Genomic DNA, 15,512 nt, shown 5'->3' with positions numbered 1-15,512 from the left:
AATTGATTTGCTTGAGGGAAGTGGTGCCATCCAGAGGGACTTTGGCAGGCTAGAGAGGTGGGCCTCATGAGGTTCAACAAGGGCAGGTGCAAGGTCCTGCACCTGGGTTGGGGCAATCTCCAATATCAGTACAGGCTGGGAGATGAAGGGATTGAGAGCAACCCTGCGGAGAAGGACTTGGAGATACTGATGGACAAGAAAGTGGGCATGCACCAGCAATGTGTGCTTGCAGCCCAGAAAGCCAACCATATCCTGGGCTGCATCAAAAGCAGCATGGCCAGCAGGTCAAGGGAGGTGATTCTGTCCCTCTACTCTGCTCTGACGAGACCCCACCTGGAGCACTGCGTCCAGATCTGGAGTCCTCAGCATAAGAAGGACATGGACCTGCCACAGCAGGTCCGGAGGAGGGGCACACAAATGATCGGAGGGATGGGACACCTCTCCTATGAAGAAAGACTGAGAGAGTTGGGGTTGTTCAGCCTGGAGAAGAGAAGGCTTCAGGGAGACCTTATTGCAGCCTTTCAGTACTTAAAGGGTGCCTACAAGAAGGACAGAGAGACTTTTTACCAGGGTCTGTGGTGATAGGACAAGGGGCAACAGTTTTAAACTAAAAGATGGTAGATTTAGATTGGATATATGGAATAATTTTTTTTTATGATGAGGGTGGTGAGACACTGGAACAGGTTGCCCAGAGCAGTTGTAGATGCCCTGTCCTTGGAAGTGTTCAAGGTCAGGTTGTACGGGGCTCTGAGCAACCTGATCTAGTGGAAAATGTCCTTGCTTATGGCAGAAGAATTGGCCTAGATGATCTTTAAAGGTCCCTTCCAACCCAAACCAGTCTATGATTCTATAAATTACTGTATGTTTTGTTGGCCATATGTCAAGTGACATACAGCACCTCACTGCCTTTGGAAAGTTTTATCCACTCTCAGTAGACGTTTAGCTCCATAGTCATTAGGCTGCACCTCTGCTGGAGAAGTAACATGCCTGGGGCTGAGAGCAAACCCTCCTGGCCCTGGGAGCTGCCCGTGGTGGATGGCCCTCTGCTGTGCTCCTGAGCTGCCTCCATGGATGTTTAATTTACCAGGGGAGGCGTAGCCTTAGGGTATGTCTATGCTGTGCAGGGACAAGCCGTTTTGAGGCCAGGGTGAGCTCAGCACAGGCTTTCCCAATGCCAGCTGCACGAAGCTTGGCTGGGATCTTCCGCCCAAGGACACTGAGCCTGGAGCAGGGTCTGTGCTGCTGAGCAGGTTAGCAGTGCGCTTGTGTTCAGGAATGGGCTCATCGCTGGTCTTCACTCCATTTCAGTACCGGTCCGTGCCATGGTGGACGCATCAGGCAAAGCACGAGAGCCGGGATGGGAGCGCGGGGCTGTGAGTGTGCTGCGTCTGGGGGGCTGCAGAGCCCCGTTTGCTTTCCCTCTAGGTTGGACAGAAGATACGGCTGAATTGCTGGCTTTCCTTGCTGTCGAGTGGCTTGGTGGGGACAAGCTTGTTCAAGCAGCACTGTTCGCTTTTAGGGCAGGGCTTTAAAATGGCCTTCGCTTTTCATCTTGTTCTGCTGCAGTTGAAGGCAGTGATGGGTTATTGTCAGTAGAATTAGGCCAACACTGAGACCTTTTGAAAACTCCACTTTGAGAGGCTGTGAAGACAACAGTAATCATATTTATTATGTATTTATATAGCACAAAATCATCTGTCTAAAAAATAGCGTTCATGGATCTTTGAGGCCAAATGGGGTAAATATACCTGTTCATTAGGTCTCCTGCCTTGTGTAGGGTACAGAAATAAAGGCAATGATAGCTACAGCAAGTCTAATAGCTTATGGTTAAGCTAAAATACAGCTTTCAGAAGGTGCTTGGTTGCAGACTTCAGGTGGGGTCCAGCAGCCAGTTTATTTTCCAGCCAAAGTGGGCTCTGACAGACATGTCCCACATGGTCTGGGTTGGGTCTCTTAGACAAGTGCGATGTAGAAAGTTCACAAGTTTGGCATCTGGGCTGAGGAGTGGCTCAGCCTGTGCTCAGCGAGGCTCTATGTGGAGCTACTCACCCTGGCCGAGGCTCCGAGGCTGCCTGTGCGGTGGATGGAGGGATGGAGATGGGTCCAGTGCAGACAAGCTTTGAGCTGCTCCCTGCTTGAACTTCCCCCTTTTGAAACAAAGGCAGTCTCCCTTCTCGAGCTCGCAGGGCTGAAATGCAGGACAGAAGCGAGGGACTCGGGTCCTGCCTGGCCACCAGCCGCAGGATTGCCCTCACTGCTAAGACGTCCTCCTGGGTTATCCTCCAGCCATTGCAAATTGTGACTCGGGTGGATTAAAGAGCTGCCCGCCGTCAGAAAGCCTAACACACAAGTAGGTCCACTGCCAGCTCACTTCTTATCCTTCCCCGACACGAGCCTGGTGGGTGATGGATGCCGTTAGTCAGGGAATGACACAATGAGGTCTCGCACTGGAAGATGTCTTTCGTGGCTCGCCGTGATTGACCGGGGCTGTGCTTCCAGCAGCTCTGCAGCAGCCCTTCCCTTTGCCGCTTGCTAAAGCCGCTCAGGGACGCTGCTTCGCTCACATCACTTCCTTTCGCCTCTCAATTCGGCCGACCAGCCGGTCTCGCTCCAGGCAGGGAGCGGTGTTCGAAGGGTGAGTAATGCATCCCTTGTGTTTCCTTCGAGCCCGCCGGCTTACGCTTCTCAGCGGTGGGGTTTGTGGCAAGGGGGGGCAGGGAGAGGCTGGCTGGCTGTTGAAATGTTAGCTGTGCACCTAGGCAAAAATGCCGTTTTCAAGTCAATGCTTCCTTTATCCATTCGTGCCAGATGTATACATCACTGTCAAGAGCAGGCGAGGAGACAATTTACCCAGTCCCTGCTGCGATAGTTGGTATTTAGGAGTGACTAAGGACCGGAATCATGACCGTACAGTTATAACCCTGTTAATAAACCGTGCAGTCATTAGGTGAAAGCTCTTGCGCGCATTTCGGGGGCGCGCGGCTCTAACGTCTCCCCTGCGTGTGCTTCCCTGCAGCCGACAATGCCAGCCGCCCTTCCCGCCGCCACCGGCCCAGCAGCACAGCCCCATGTCCTCGCAGGCCACCGCCGCCACCGGCCCTCCGCTGCCGGGCCCCTTGCCCCCGCTGCCAGCCCCCGCCGCTACCCAGCCACCGACATCGACGCCACCGGGCCAGCAGCTGACACCCGACGCCTTCGCCATCGTGGAGCGGGCGCAGCAGATGGTGGAGATGCTCTCCGAGGAGAACCACATGCTGCGGCAGGAGCTGGAGGGGTACTACGAGAAGGCAGACAAGCTGCAGAAGGTATGTGGAGGGATGGATGGGGCCTGGGCAGGGCAACCATCTTGGTGCTTCTTCATCATTATGTCACTGCAACGGGGACACACCAGTGGCCACACCACTGGCCCCACCAGTTAACCATTACCTCTCCATGGTGGTCTCACAGAAGTGTAATCCTGTGCCCCATGGCCTGTGGGCTCCACTGCCTTTAGGGTGAAATGGGGCAGCCCATCACACGTCTCACAGCTGGGGACTTTCCCCATCCATCCTTCCATGCTGGCCTCACTGGAGCTTTCTGGGGAAGTCTCCCATGGGCAGTCTGCTCCTGGTGCAGCTGGGTCCTGCACTATCTGCACAGGCGGTAGAGCTGCGGGTGAGCAGCATTTGAAGAGCACGGCCACATCTGTCCTGAGCACCTGGTCTTGTCCACCACAATATGCTCCCGTGGCACTCCACATTCCTTGGAAGTGTAACAGCTTTCAGTGGGGTTGCCCGTTACTTGGAAATGTGTCAACTTGGTTGTCCTAGGGGCTTTCAGTGACTGCTCAATGGGTTTCTAAGAGCTGATGTTAGACACCCACCTTTGAACATGTTGGTTCAAAAAGCACTGCCCCATTATCTGAAAGAACCATTTGGTAAAGGTTTTGCTCAGAAACCCTTTTGCAAAGAGATCCTGCACCCTCTTTTCTGTAGGCAAGCTGGCATTTTCAGTGGAGAAGGGCGATGTCTTGTGCACTGCCTGGGGTGACAAGATGAAGAGTCAAATCAAACAAAGTAGAAGTTGCTTAAAACTGAGAATTCACTGAAGGCAATGCAGAGATCCTCCCCAGATCTGCTGGCTTTGGGTCCCAAGGGCCCAGACCAAATAAGTTATTTAGGATTCTACATTGCTATTTCATTTATGTATTCCCACTGCTTATGCACAAGTGGGCTTAGGCTGCAGGTCTTTTCTCTCTGAATTTAAGAGTCTAAATAGGAGCTCAGTTTTTATTGTGTTATGTGGGATCAGGGTGTTCTTGGAGACACCCGTTGCAGGAGAAGAGGCAGCTCTGAGAGACCATGTCCCAGCCTCAGCTTTGGGAAAAATCTGTGACAATCTGTTCAAACAGGTTAGAAAGAAGACCTGTTGATTTCTAGCTGCTGTTGTCTTTTCAGCCGCCTCCTCTGCAACCAGATGAGTTGAGTTTATTCACAGGATTTCCTAAACTTAGTTGAGAAATTTTTGCAGCAACATTAACTGTTTGTGAAGACGTCTGCAAAGATTTTGACGCTGACTTCCCTGTGGCCTTCGTGGGCAAAAAGAAATATTCCAGCTATTAATTTTACAAAAGCTGCGTTGTTCAGTAAAAGGTATTTGAGTGCAATGCCCTAAAAATACTTTGATTTCCTTTTACGCTCTTGGAAATGGCTCTGTCTTTATCTTGGATGCCCCGTGAGTCGATTGCATCAGACACCAACAGAAAGGTATTCAAGCATGGGCTGAAGTCTCACTTCAGTCAACAGAGCGTGGACTCAAGTCCCATTGACTTTGGGGGAATGTAAGCGGAGTATTAAAGTGAAACACATGCTCAAGTGCATTCTTTCTTCAGGAAAATGTCCTGAACCAAAGCCGTAACACACAGTATCCCTCCCATGCTGTTTTTCCTGTGTTTGAACACAAGGACAAGGCAGGTCCTCCTCTGTTCCCACAGTTCCAGCTGAACATCACCTCTGAAAACGTGCCAGTGAGGTAAATTACATACTTTGGGTGTGAAAACTCTTCCCTCTTATTGGAAGTGGAAGGGTCATGAGGAGTACTTCTTGTTTGTCTGTGCGTAACAATTTTATTCTGGGTAGGGCCACCCTCCCGTCACTTTTATTCATTACAGAATAGGAGAAGAAATTAGGGAAAATCAGCTTGACGTGGAGGGCTCCCTGGGCGTTCGTACGAACAGATCAGCCCTGAGGGTTGTCAAAATCTCAGTCGCGTCTGAACGGGCTTTTTGCAGAGGTACAAGGTGGTGATTAGCCCCTGTGCTGTTTGACAAGTGGTCCGGTTTTCTTACCTAAAAAGATCTGGGGGGGGAAGAGGGGTTGTGCACATTTAATTTTGAGCTTTTTTTGTGAAAGCAAAGCGTTATTTTATCTTTTTTTTTTCTGTTGTTCTTTTGTTGGGTGGTGTTACCTTGCTGAAGTTTAATTGCCAGGCTGGGCTGGCTCTTCCCCATGCCTTGTGTGTGGGTTGTTTGAGTGGGTTGGCTCTAGGAGCTACCAGGCAGAGAAGAGGCTGAACCGTTTTTTCCCCCTCCATAGAAGGTGGTGAAGGAAATCCCAGAGCTGCTGAGAAACACCAACACAATTCATGGCTGTTCTTCTGCTCTCCTTTAATTTTGTTCAGTGCTGATGGAGGTTCTTTCTTTTCCTGCAGCAAGTCTTTGCCTGCGGGGCTGCAGGAGACTTGCGTGGTGATGTGTTTTGGGAAATAACGGCAGATAATGGGCAGAGCAGAGCCCTTGTGATAACCAGCAGTGTTGGGCAGGACTGTCGGGCTGTGGAAACCCCCTGCCATGTTGGCAAATCTGTTTTGCTGCGGTAGGAGCTCTCTGGAGCAGGCATCTCTCCTGCAGATAGTGGTTCACCCAGGAGAGAGGAGGCGCGGGAACTGGCGGCTGTCTGGGCACACAGCTGAACACGGTGTCTGGTTGGGATCATGCAGTTAAGGGTTCAGGAAAGTGCTTTAAAAATTATTTTTGCTAAGCCAAACCTTCCTTTCAAGGAGAGAGAAGCTCTATCTGCTTAAATGGTCAAGGAGAGCAATGCAAGGGAGCTTGAATATAGCCTCTAACTACTTATAGGATGAGAAAACTTGCTAGCAGAGGTCACACTGATCTAAAGAAAAAGCTGTAACAGAATCAAGTAGCTGAAACTATGCTGTTATTGGAGTAACTAATCGACATGTCATTTTGATTCTGGAAAATGGACATGAAACAGATTTTTGATTTTAGGTCATAGTCATAGAACAGAATAGACTATTCCAGTTGGAAGGGACCTACAACAATCACCTAGTCCAACTGCCTGACCAGTATGGGGCTGATGAAAAGTTAAAGCGTGTTGTTAAGGGTATTGTCCAAATGCCTCTTAAACACTGACAGGCTTGGGCCATCAACCACCTCTCTAGGAAGCCTGTTCCAGTGTTTGACCACCCCCTCAGTAAAGAAATGCTTCCCAATGTCCAGTCTAAACCTCCCCTGGCGCAGCTTTGAACCGTTCCCATGCATCCTATCACTGGATCCCAGGGAGAAGAGGTCAGCACCTCCCTCTCCACGTCCCCTCCTCAGGAAGCTGTAGAGCAATGAGGTCACCCCTCCGCCTCCTTTTCTCCAAACTAGACAAACCCAGTGTCCTCAGCCGCTCCTCACAGGACATTCCTTCCAGCCCTTTCACCCGCTGTGTCGCCCTCCTCTGGATGCATTCAAGGACCTGAACATCCTTCTTAAATTGTGGGGCCCAGAACTGCACACAGTACTCAAGGTAATTTTGTCAAAAAAGTTCAGACTTTTTGATGAGGCTTTGTACAAGCTTGCGTTGCCATGCATATGAGGAAAAATAAAACTCCTTGACTTTTTGTGAACGACAGTAAGGTTCAGTCTGAATTTCAAGCCGGTTTGGATTTATGCAGTGTTCCTCTGAGCACGCTGTCCTCATGGTGGGAACACGCGCAGTGTCTGGCCATGCATCAGCAGGGTGGGGAAGAAGGACCAGCTTTTCTAGATGTGGTTAGGGAAAATGTAACGGGGCTTCCTGGAGCTCTGCTTTAAAAAAAACAAAATGGAAAGTCAGACTAATCTGACTAAGTTTGTAGTTCACTCAAGAAGGAGTGTCATAGCGTGGGATACAGCCTGATCAACAGTTCATCCTCCTGGAGCTGTGGAGAATTGTCAGCTGAGAACTAATCTGGTACCTGTTAATGTCATGCATGTAGAGGAGCAGCTTGTATGTGTGTGAAATACCTGCGAGCTGTTAAGTCACCACCGTTGTGAGATAGGTGATGTGATACCCAGCAAGGTACTAATCCAAAGCTGCTGGTGTCACAGGGGCCACACTGTGGGCTTTGCACATCGCCACTTGTTTCAGCTTTTGTGCCTGAGCGAGCTGAAAGCAGAAATCGGGGAAGGTAGCCAGGTTTCCCCAGCACGGCACTGCCGGGCTTTCCTCGGCGTGCGGTTCAGAGGTGCCACGTACCTGTGGGCCATGTCCAGACAGAGTGGCCCTGGTGGCGTGGGAAGCGCAGGTCTGGGCTGCTGGAGCCTAGCCACAGGTTCCTACGCAGACAGCGGGGTGGCAGCCCCAGCATCCCTGGAGCTTTTATTCTGCAAGCACTGCAGCTGGCAAATTACACCTAAAGCTTAACAAGCTCTGGAGAGGGACCTACCTCCACAGCAAGTGGAGGTGGGCTCACACCCTGGCTTCACAAATCACAGATCCATCTCACCCATGATTCAAGAGGCTAAAAAAGTGCCAGATTTAGAAAGGTATGTGGGAGGCTATATATATCTCGTGGTTTTCCAGCCTGTGCACATTATCAAGCTTTTCTCCACAAACACAAGGGCCAGGCATGCAGGAGCAGATTCCCGCATCAGTGTTGATCATTCCTACAGCAATGATTTTAGCAAAGCTGTAACACTTAACACAATGTTAGCTTATTAAAAGAGTTGCATGGGGTTGACCTGAACAGCAAAACTCTGCCCAGGACTATCTTCCTGTCAGTCTTTTGGGCTCAGGTCTTGAGATGCAACTTCACTGCTAAGGGCTTCCTCTGCATGCCCTGCCTGCAGTTTGCCAGATTTCAAGGAGATGAAATTAAGAAGCTTGAAAACCCAAAACAGTTGGTTTGGTCCGTTATAGAGAGTTTCTTCTTGTATAGAGCAGTCTTCAGTCAAGGACAGAAAGGAGTGGAACACAATAGTTTAAATCTGACACGAGGTCAGAGCTGAGCCTAAAACACTTCTGGTGGCATGCAGAGCTCAGAGCTAAGCTTTGGTTCAGGGATCTGGCAGAATAATAAATCTTGCCCCCTACAACCCTTTCTAGGGAAGAATACAGCTCACACAAATACACTGTTTCCTTTGTTTCTCCTCTTGGATGGCATTAAAGCAGCCACCTGGGTCACAGAGCGAAGGCAACCGAGTGGCTACATCAAGTCCAGCCCACCCCAAGCTTTTCAGGGAGCTGCCAGCGGGATGTTATGGGGTGTTGTGGCGTGGTAAGCTGCCCCACAGGGCATTTGGAGGGGTCCCCACTACAGGAACCTCCAGCTCTGCCAGGGCTTTGCACCATCCTCTGCTGGGGAGATTGGTCATTGTAGAGCTGGTGGCTGGTGTGACACTCGACATAAGCATTGCCCCGACCCCCACGCCCCATCAAAACACGCTGGGCAAATGCTGGGATGGGGCGCGTTCCTGCTGGGCTTTAACAGGAGCTCTCTCTCCTTTCAGTTTGAAATAGAGATTCAGAGGATTTCAGAAGCTTATGAGGGCTTGGTCAAGACCACCACTAAGAGGGAGTCTCTGGACAAAGCAATGAGAAACAAACTTGAAGGAGAAATTAGGAGACTTCATGACTTCAACAGGGATCTCCGTGGTACGTTACCCTTGCTTGTGGGTTTTTTTTTCCCCTGGTTGACATCGTGCTTCTCTTCTCACAAGCTCCAGAGCAGCAGACTTTAGAGGAGTAACTTCACATGTGTTTTAGATAAATGTCTTAAGAAATCAGGCCCTGCTCACTGGCATAAGACAAAACTGCTGTCACCCCCCGGTGGCAAGGAAACCTTCTGGCAAAATGCAAGAGTTAGCTTAAGATGGTGCCTTTGTGTTTAGCACTTGCAAATATTGATTTGACAGCAAGGCCACCAGTCACAAAGTCTCGTCCAGCTCTAATGAGCTGAAAAGCAAGTTGCAATATAGAGCAATGCTGTACAACCCATAAATCTCAAAGTTCAGTGCCTTCACGAACCAGTAGCATGTATGAAAGAGTATCTCTTTTTTTGTATTAAAAACATAAAATTGAGGGTATATCCTTTTGAGAAAGCAAATGGAGGATATGTTGCGTAGCACCTGTCCAGGTTCCTGACTGGGGGTACTTTGGTACTTCCTTGTGCAGTGAGATGCCTTCTGCAGGCTGGCTCATGCTTTTTGCAATGGTGCAAGGAGGGTTGCATGGTCTTTTTGGAGGAGGGAGGCACTTGAAGGCAGGACCTTCCCAGGGGAAGCTGTCCCTGGCTGCAGAAAACTGCTCCTTTCCCAGGGCATCCCCAGGGATTGGTGTCACTGGACTGGGGGCTGCCTTCCCCCAGGGTGCTGGGGGCGGCACCAGGGGCAGCACTCTACTGCGGGAAGGCACCCATCCCCTTGCAAAGCCGTGTAATTTGGATTGCAAATGCCTTGTGCATTTTGGACAGTGAGAGATGAAATGCCTGGGCATGTCAGCTGTGAATGGCAGAGACTTTTCCCCCAGTTTCTGTAAATCCAAATGACACAGCTTCATGGAAGAGGTCAAAGGCCTCATCTTTTATGTATGTGTCAGCCTCCATTTTAACATCCTCCTTCAGAGAGTCTATTTATACTGCTCTGCTGGCATGCATCTTATTTTCTTGGTTGGCCTACAATTTTATATACATATATTTATACTTAAAGTATTTCCTGTTTTTTGCAGAACGACTGGAGACAGCCAATAGGCAGCTAGCCAGCAGAGACTTCGATGGGCATGAAGATAAGTCAACAGAGGGCCTTTATGTCACTCAGAGTGAGTACTGTGCTAATCTGTTTTGAAGGTACATATATATATACGCACACATATATATGTGCTGAAGCGGAGGTGAATACTTTGCAATTAATTGTTATTGTCCTTATATCTTGGTTTTACTCAGCTAATTCGTCACATACTCTTATTTAAGCTGCAGACTGGATTGTTTAGGCTGTTTTTTTTTTCTCTCTGAGCACCAGAACCAGGCAGTGGGAGTTAATGGTAACACAATCTAGCTTATTTTTGATAAATATTTATCTGAAGTTGTGAAGTGTTGCTTGCGGGGATCATCTCTGGAGATGCACGGTTTTTAGAGAAGCCAGATTCTTCTCTTGGCTGGGATAAGCCCAGAGCAACCTCTGCTGACGCGTTGTCAGTGACAGGCAGTGACTAACAGGAGGCAGAGCAGGGCTGGATCACAAAGGATGGAAGAGACAAAGGTTTTAGAACTTCTACTGCTGTGAAAAACATCCATTCCTGTCAAATTTTAGGCTCCCATAATGACTGAGCACAGTGCTGCAGCATTCCCCTGCCATGTGCTGATGACTGTGTGACCAGCCAAACCAAAACCTGACCAGCTGGGTGCTGCATGACAGCACGTGGCTTCTTGCGCATCCTGAGCATCTTCAGAACGCTTCCAGAAGGGCTTCACCACCCGGGAGCTGTGCAGTACCTTGCGGGCTTAAATCCCATTGAAGCTAAATGCTGTGTACAGCCAATTCTTCTGTTTTACTTACTGCACTTGGAAGATGAACTGCAACTGCAAATCCTTAGGTGGAGAACTGGCTGCCTCCGTTAGCAGTGCGGTGTTGGATACCACTCAGCATGCCTCGCTGCCAGCCCTGCGACGTCCACCATGCTCCAAATGCAGGAGAGCCTTCTCCTAGCTCCCACCAGCAGCGACGATGCCAGCACGGCAACTTCGCTGATAATTGTGCATGTGTGCACAAACCAGAAGAGAATCTAACGATCTTCTCCATGACTCTGTTAGCTTTGCCATATTAGCATATGCCACAGGGGCGTGTAGGTACTGCTGTGAATCCAAGGGGATGATCTGTTAAGAAAATAGCATTGCTATCTAAGTCTCCTCATCCTTGGGAAGAGTTCAAATGGGGTAAGTTACACAGTGCAAATTGCAGACTCAGGTCTGCTGTCTTCGTATAGAAACAGCCCGGCAGTGTTCCTGTATGCTGGTAGCTGCAAGGGGGAGTTAAATCCTCAGGAGGGACTGAATTTGAGACATTTTCCAGTGCATAAACACACTCTGTGCTTCTACTGATAAATATCTAGCAATAAAACTTCGTGCTGTGCACTCAGCATATTACTGCTATCAATTCACAGCTTACAAACAAATATAGCTTTTCGTATCCTATCACATAAGACAGGCTGGATGCTTGGAGTGTCTCCTGGCCAGCCCAGAGAGCTAAATGTTACCAATGCAATGCAGAGTGCTTCCAAGAATAGAAAAATGGGCACATGTAAAGCAGGTCCTCTTCAGTCATGTTCTTTGGGCTGCTGCGGCACATGCAGTAATGACCTCGATATCGGGGTATCAGCCTAAAACACCCTGCTGAGAGCCCATAAAAGGTTTTGCTTGGGAATCCTCTGTTGCTGACAGCATTTATATGCTGATGTTTGTGAGCCTTCCCCAGGGGCAGACCATGACTGGGGTTGCACCTCACTGCCAACCTGGGGTGAGGGTTTTGCAAGCATGGTCTGTACCCTCCTCGTGTCTTTTGATGGGATGCTCAGGCAGAAAACTGAGAGGAGAAGGGGTGCAGCTTGTTTTAGCTGCTGTGTGTACATTTGTCTACTGAGGCTGAAACAGTCATTTTTAGAAGAAGAGAAAAAGTGGTGCCTACAAGCACTCCCATCAGCTGTTGCAATTTTGTTGTGAAACTCATGTTTGTTTTTTTCCTAAGGGTAGTAGCTTGTTAAGTCAGATTAGTAAATGCAAATCTTAGTTTTCATTAGGAAAGCAAAAGCAGATTTCTAGTCCCTATGTTTATTGAAAACAGCCTGAAAAGATGACCCTTAACATCCCCAACCCAAGTTACATAAAAAGACTCCAACATCAGCAGGTTCCTAAAAGTTATCATTTTTAAGCCAGTCTCATGATGAGATGAAGAAGGAAAGATAAAACTCCTCAGTTTTTTTTTTTAACACTTGTCCCTGGTAATACTGCAAATTCAGAATTAATACTGTGGCAAAACTCCAGTAACAGGAAAAAATCCCTGAAAAAGAAGTCTGGCACGGCAAGACAGGCAGGAATCATTTCTCAGTTCCTTGCAGAGCTCTCCATTAGTAGTGCAACAGTGCAGAGCAGTCGTGGAGAGTGGAGGTGACAAAAACTCTTATTCTTTGTAATAATAATAGGCAAAGCCAGGCTGATTGCCTCGAAGTATTAAATGCTAGGCATTTACACCTCAGAAAAATGCTACTGTTGCGTTGGGGGTAGGAGAGAACTATCTAGGGAAAGCTGATTTCAGTTTTTAACATGTGAAGGTCAAATTCTTCCCTGACTTGTACTTCATGACATGCAAATGGAAACGTCCTAACTGTAAATCAGACCATGCTTAAGCTGCCTGCGATACTTTGTAGGGTAAGGAAAGCCATCATGAGTTTCGATAGAGATTCAGTGCCTTCCTCTGACAACAGTGCATCAAACCTTTCTGCATCCCTGCTTAGGTCGGTGACCACAAGTAACCGTGTTCCAAACCATTTATTAAGTACGTTACAATTGATCATAATTATTAATGCCAGTGCAGAATCCCTGGTAATCACCATGTGAGAAAACGGCCTCAGGATCTCGAGCACAATCTCCCACAGCTGCTCAGCCTTTTCTTGTTGCTGGCATGGTCCAAACTCCAGAGAGCTGTTGGGAATGTGCTGTTTGTGAGTGAAACTGCCGGAGAAGATTGCAATGAGCTGTGTTGGTGTTTGGCTGGGGTGCAGGGGTTAAAGCTGCCGCTGCTTGTGAAGCGTGCAGGGTGAACCTGTGCTATCATAATGTAGTGTTTAGTTATGAGTGGCTTTGAGGGTACGCATTCAACTGATACAGGTAAACGGTACGTTAAAAACGTATTTCTTGTTTTTATTTCAAGATTGATCAGATCAAAACCTTCTGTTGAGCATGAGGTCTGTGTGAAAAGCTGGGGGTCACATCTGAGTATAGTGAAGGGGTGGCAGAGATTCTATCTGTCTGTTTCTGCTTCCAAGGAGGGTCAAGACTGGTCTACTCTTGGTGTACCTACCCAGCTTGACAACTCAAAAAGCCTGTTTGCAAAGCACCAAAGCAGGATTTTGGCTTTATCTTCTTCTACCTAGCCACAGAGTATCAGTGTAATGTCCTCAGTGTATTGAGATACAACAGTCAGAGGCAGTAGGTGGAAAGCTGTGAGATTACAACTGTAAACTACAGCAGAGAAGCTTTTTGAGGACTGTTCAGTAGCGGGATGTACCAGTGACCCATCAGAAAGTAGAAATAGTTATTAGCTGGAGCCTGTTAGGTAAAAAGCACATGCCTGGACAGAAGGTACATGCAAGTGTAGCACAGTAAAACAGTATTTTCAGACTTTAAGGGTACCTGTATGTACTTGAAGAGAATTTAAGGTATGTTCAACAAAGACCTTCTTTACTAAAAATTAATGCGATATGGGAAAGTACTTATAAAATGTGCCTCCAGCATTTTGCAGGGAGAAGCTGATGTGGAGAAGTGTTGAGAGCTGCTAAGTAAATTTTTCTTGTCAGCTCTCTAGTGGGTTCAGTGGTGATTTTGTACACAGCATAATCTTGTCCTCCTTTTAGGGCAGGACAGAAAACATAATGCAGCAGAGCGAGCTGAGTGCTTCAAGTTCCTTGGAAGAAAGTTGAAAGTGAAGGTCTCAAGTCCTGTTTTTCTATGTGCTGTCCTCCTATAATATGGGTTTCAAATCTGGAGCACAGCAAGTGTGGTCCCAGCATGAGATGGTGGAGTGCCACAGGGCTGAAATAGCATTCCTCTTCCAGTTTCTTCACCCTCTAATGAAACTAGCTGCTTGATGATTTGCCCAGATTTGCACTTTTGTACAATAGATATTAATGTTCCTTCTGGTGAATCTGATTGAAGTAAATGTCTTTGCGTTGAAGGAAGAGACCAGCATGTCCAATATAAAATTTCTTGCTGACATGGGAAGATTAAGGCAACGTCATACCGAGATAGTTCATGGTGGCAGTCAGTGGCGTGGCGTGCACAGCGCTCGCTGGGCTTTGCAGAGGCCACTGTGCCGGTGGTGCTGCCAGGGAATGTTTTTCTGAGGTGCTGAATTCCTCCTTTTAGGATAAATGGGAAGACGGCCGGGTGGGTTTGGGCTCACCTCGGCCACCTGTGCCTTATTCCACATGGCTCAGCTCATACACATCTCACCTCGCTGCAGGCACCTACTGGTAGCGTGTAAATTAAACTTGTTCTCATCCCGCTTGTAATTAAGGAAGAATAAGGCCCTCCTGGGGGCAGTTCAGGTCTGAAATGGGCTGGCTTAGGCCATGTGAATTTTCCTGACCCTCCTCGGGGGGAGGTGGATGATGAGGCTTCCAGCTTGAGTGGTCATGCTTGGGTTGGGACAGGCTGGACATTAGGGGCAGATTTTCCACATTTTGATGTTTTTGGAGCAACTTTTCACTTCAGTTAAAAAATAATAAATTCTGTAATGCTGTGTTTAAAAAGTAAAAATCAAAACAATGTTTAATTGACGCCAAATTAATTTTTGGAGGAAATTTTCCTTGCTGGAGGCTTGCCAAGTGCTCTATTTTTGTTGTCATTCAGAACAAAGGCAAGATTTTGAAATCTTGGATTTTACTGAATGAAACCTCCATCCTCTGCTCCTTCCAATCATTAACGGTTTGCAGTCCAATGTCAGGGATCCAGCAATTGGCCCGTGATGCTCATGTTCCCTGAAATGGCTTCTCAGCACTGTCAGGGCAGAGGTGGATGGAGACGAGCCTTTCCCCAGGCAGCTCGCCAACGAAGTCAATGGTGGGCCTGCAGTTTGTTGCTGAAGAAAAAGACGAGAACAAAGCTGACTGAATTTAGCCTTGGTTTTTTTTTAATGTCTTTTTAAATCTTAACCAAAAAAGGGATGATTTTTCAGCACAGAGGTTATCTACATGTTTTAGTCTCACTCCTGGTGTTTTAAGGCGCTTAATAAGGGAGAAGCACCAATCACTGGACCCTTAGAGGAGGACTGGAAAGCCATCCAGGGCCCCCACAGGGTGAGAATGCCTGCCACAGCCCCCCTTTCTCTGTATGGCCAGAGAAAGCCTGTTCAGATGCCTCCTATCTTCTTCTTACTTATTGCTTTCCCCTCTTTCCGTTTTCAAGCTGTCCAGCACAAATCTGTGTTTATTATTTGGCTTCTTCACATGTTCTGAATCTCATGATCTCCATCCTTGCAAATAAAAATGGACCGGGCA

The 15,512-nt window shown here is 48.1% G+C and overlaps 1 protein-coding gene across 12 annotated transcripts in view; it reads left to right on the top strand.

The window, feature by feature from the left end:
* AMOTL1 (angiomotin like 1) overlaps positions 1-15,512 on the top strand; it is an 89,424-nt gene that overhangs the window by 52,296 nt on the left and 21,616 nt on the right. For all 12 annotated transcript variants that reach the window (XM_087757828.1, XM_087757822.1, XM_087757824.1 and 9 more), the window contains 3 exons: positions 3,017-3,305; positions 8,756-8,900; positions 9,972-10,061. In XM_087757828.1, coding sequence (XP_087613954.1) covers positions 3,017-3,305; positions 8,756-8,900; positions 9,972-10,061 — 524 coding nt within the window. The remainder of the gene's footprint in view (positions 1-3,016; positions 3,306-8,755; positions 8,901-9,971; positions 10,062-15,512) is intronic.

Source organism: Nipponia nippon, unplaced genomic scaffold (genome assembly GCF_047370975.1).
Source record: "Nipponia nippon isolate SJK-2023a ecotype South Korea unplaced genomic scaffold, ASM4737097v1 scaffold_2, whole genome shotgun sequence".
Taxonomy (NCBI): Eukaryota; Metazoa; Chordata; class Aves; order Pelecaniformes; family Threskiornithidae; genus Nipponia; species Nipponia nippon.
Note: the sequence above shows the minus strand (reverse complement) of the source record. Positions and strands in the feature narration are given on the sequence as shown.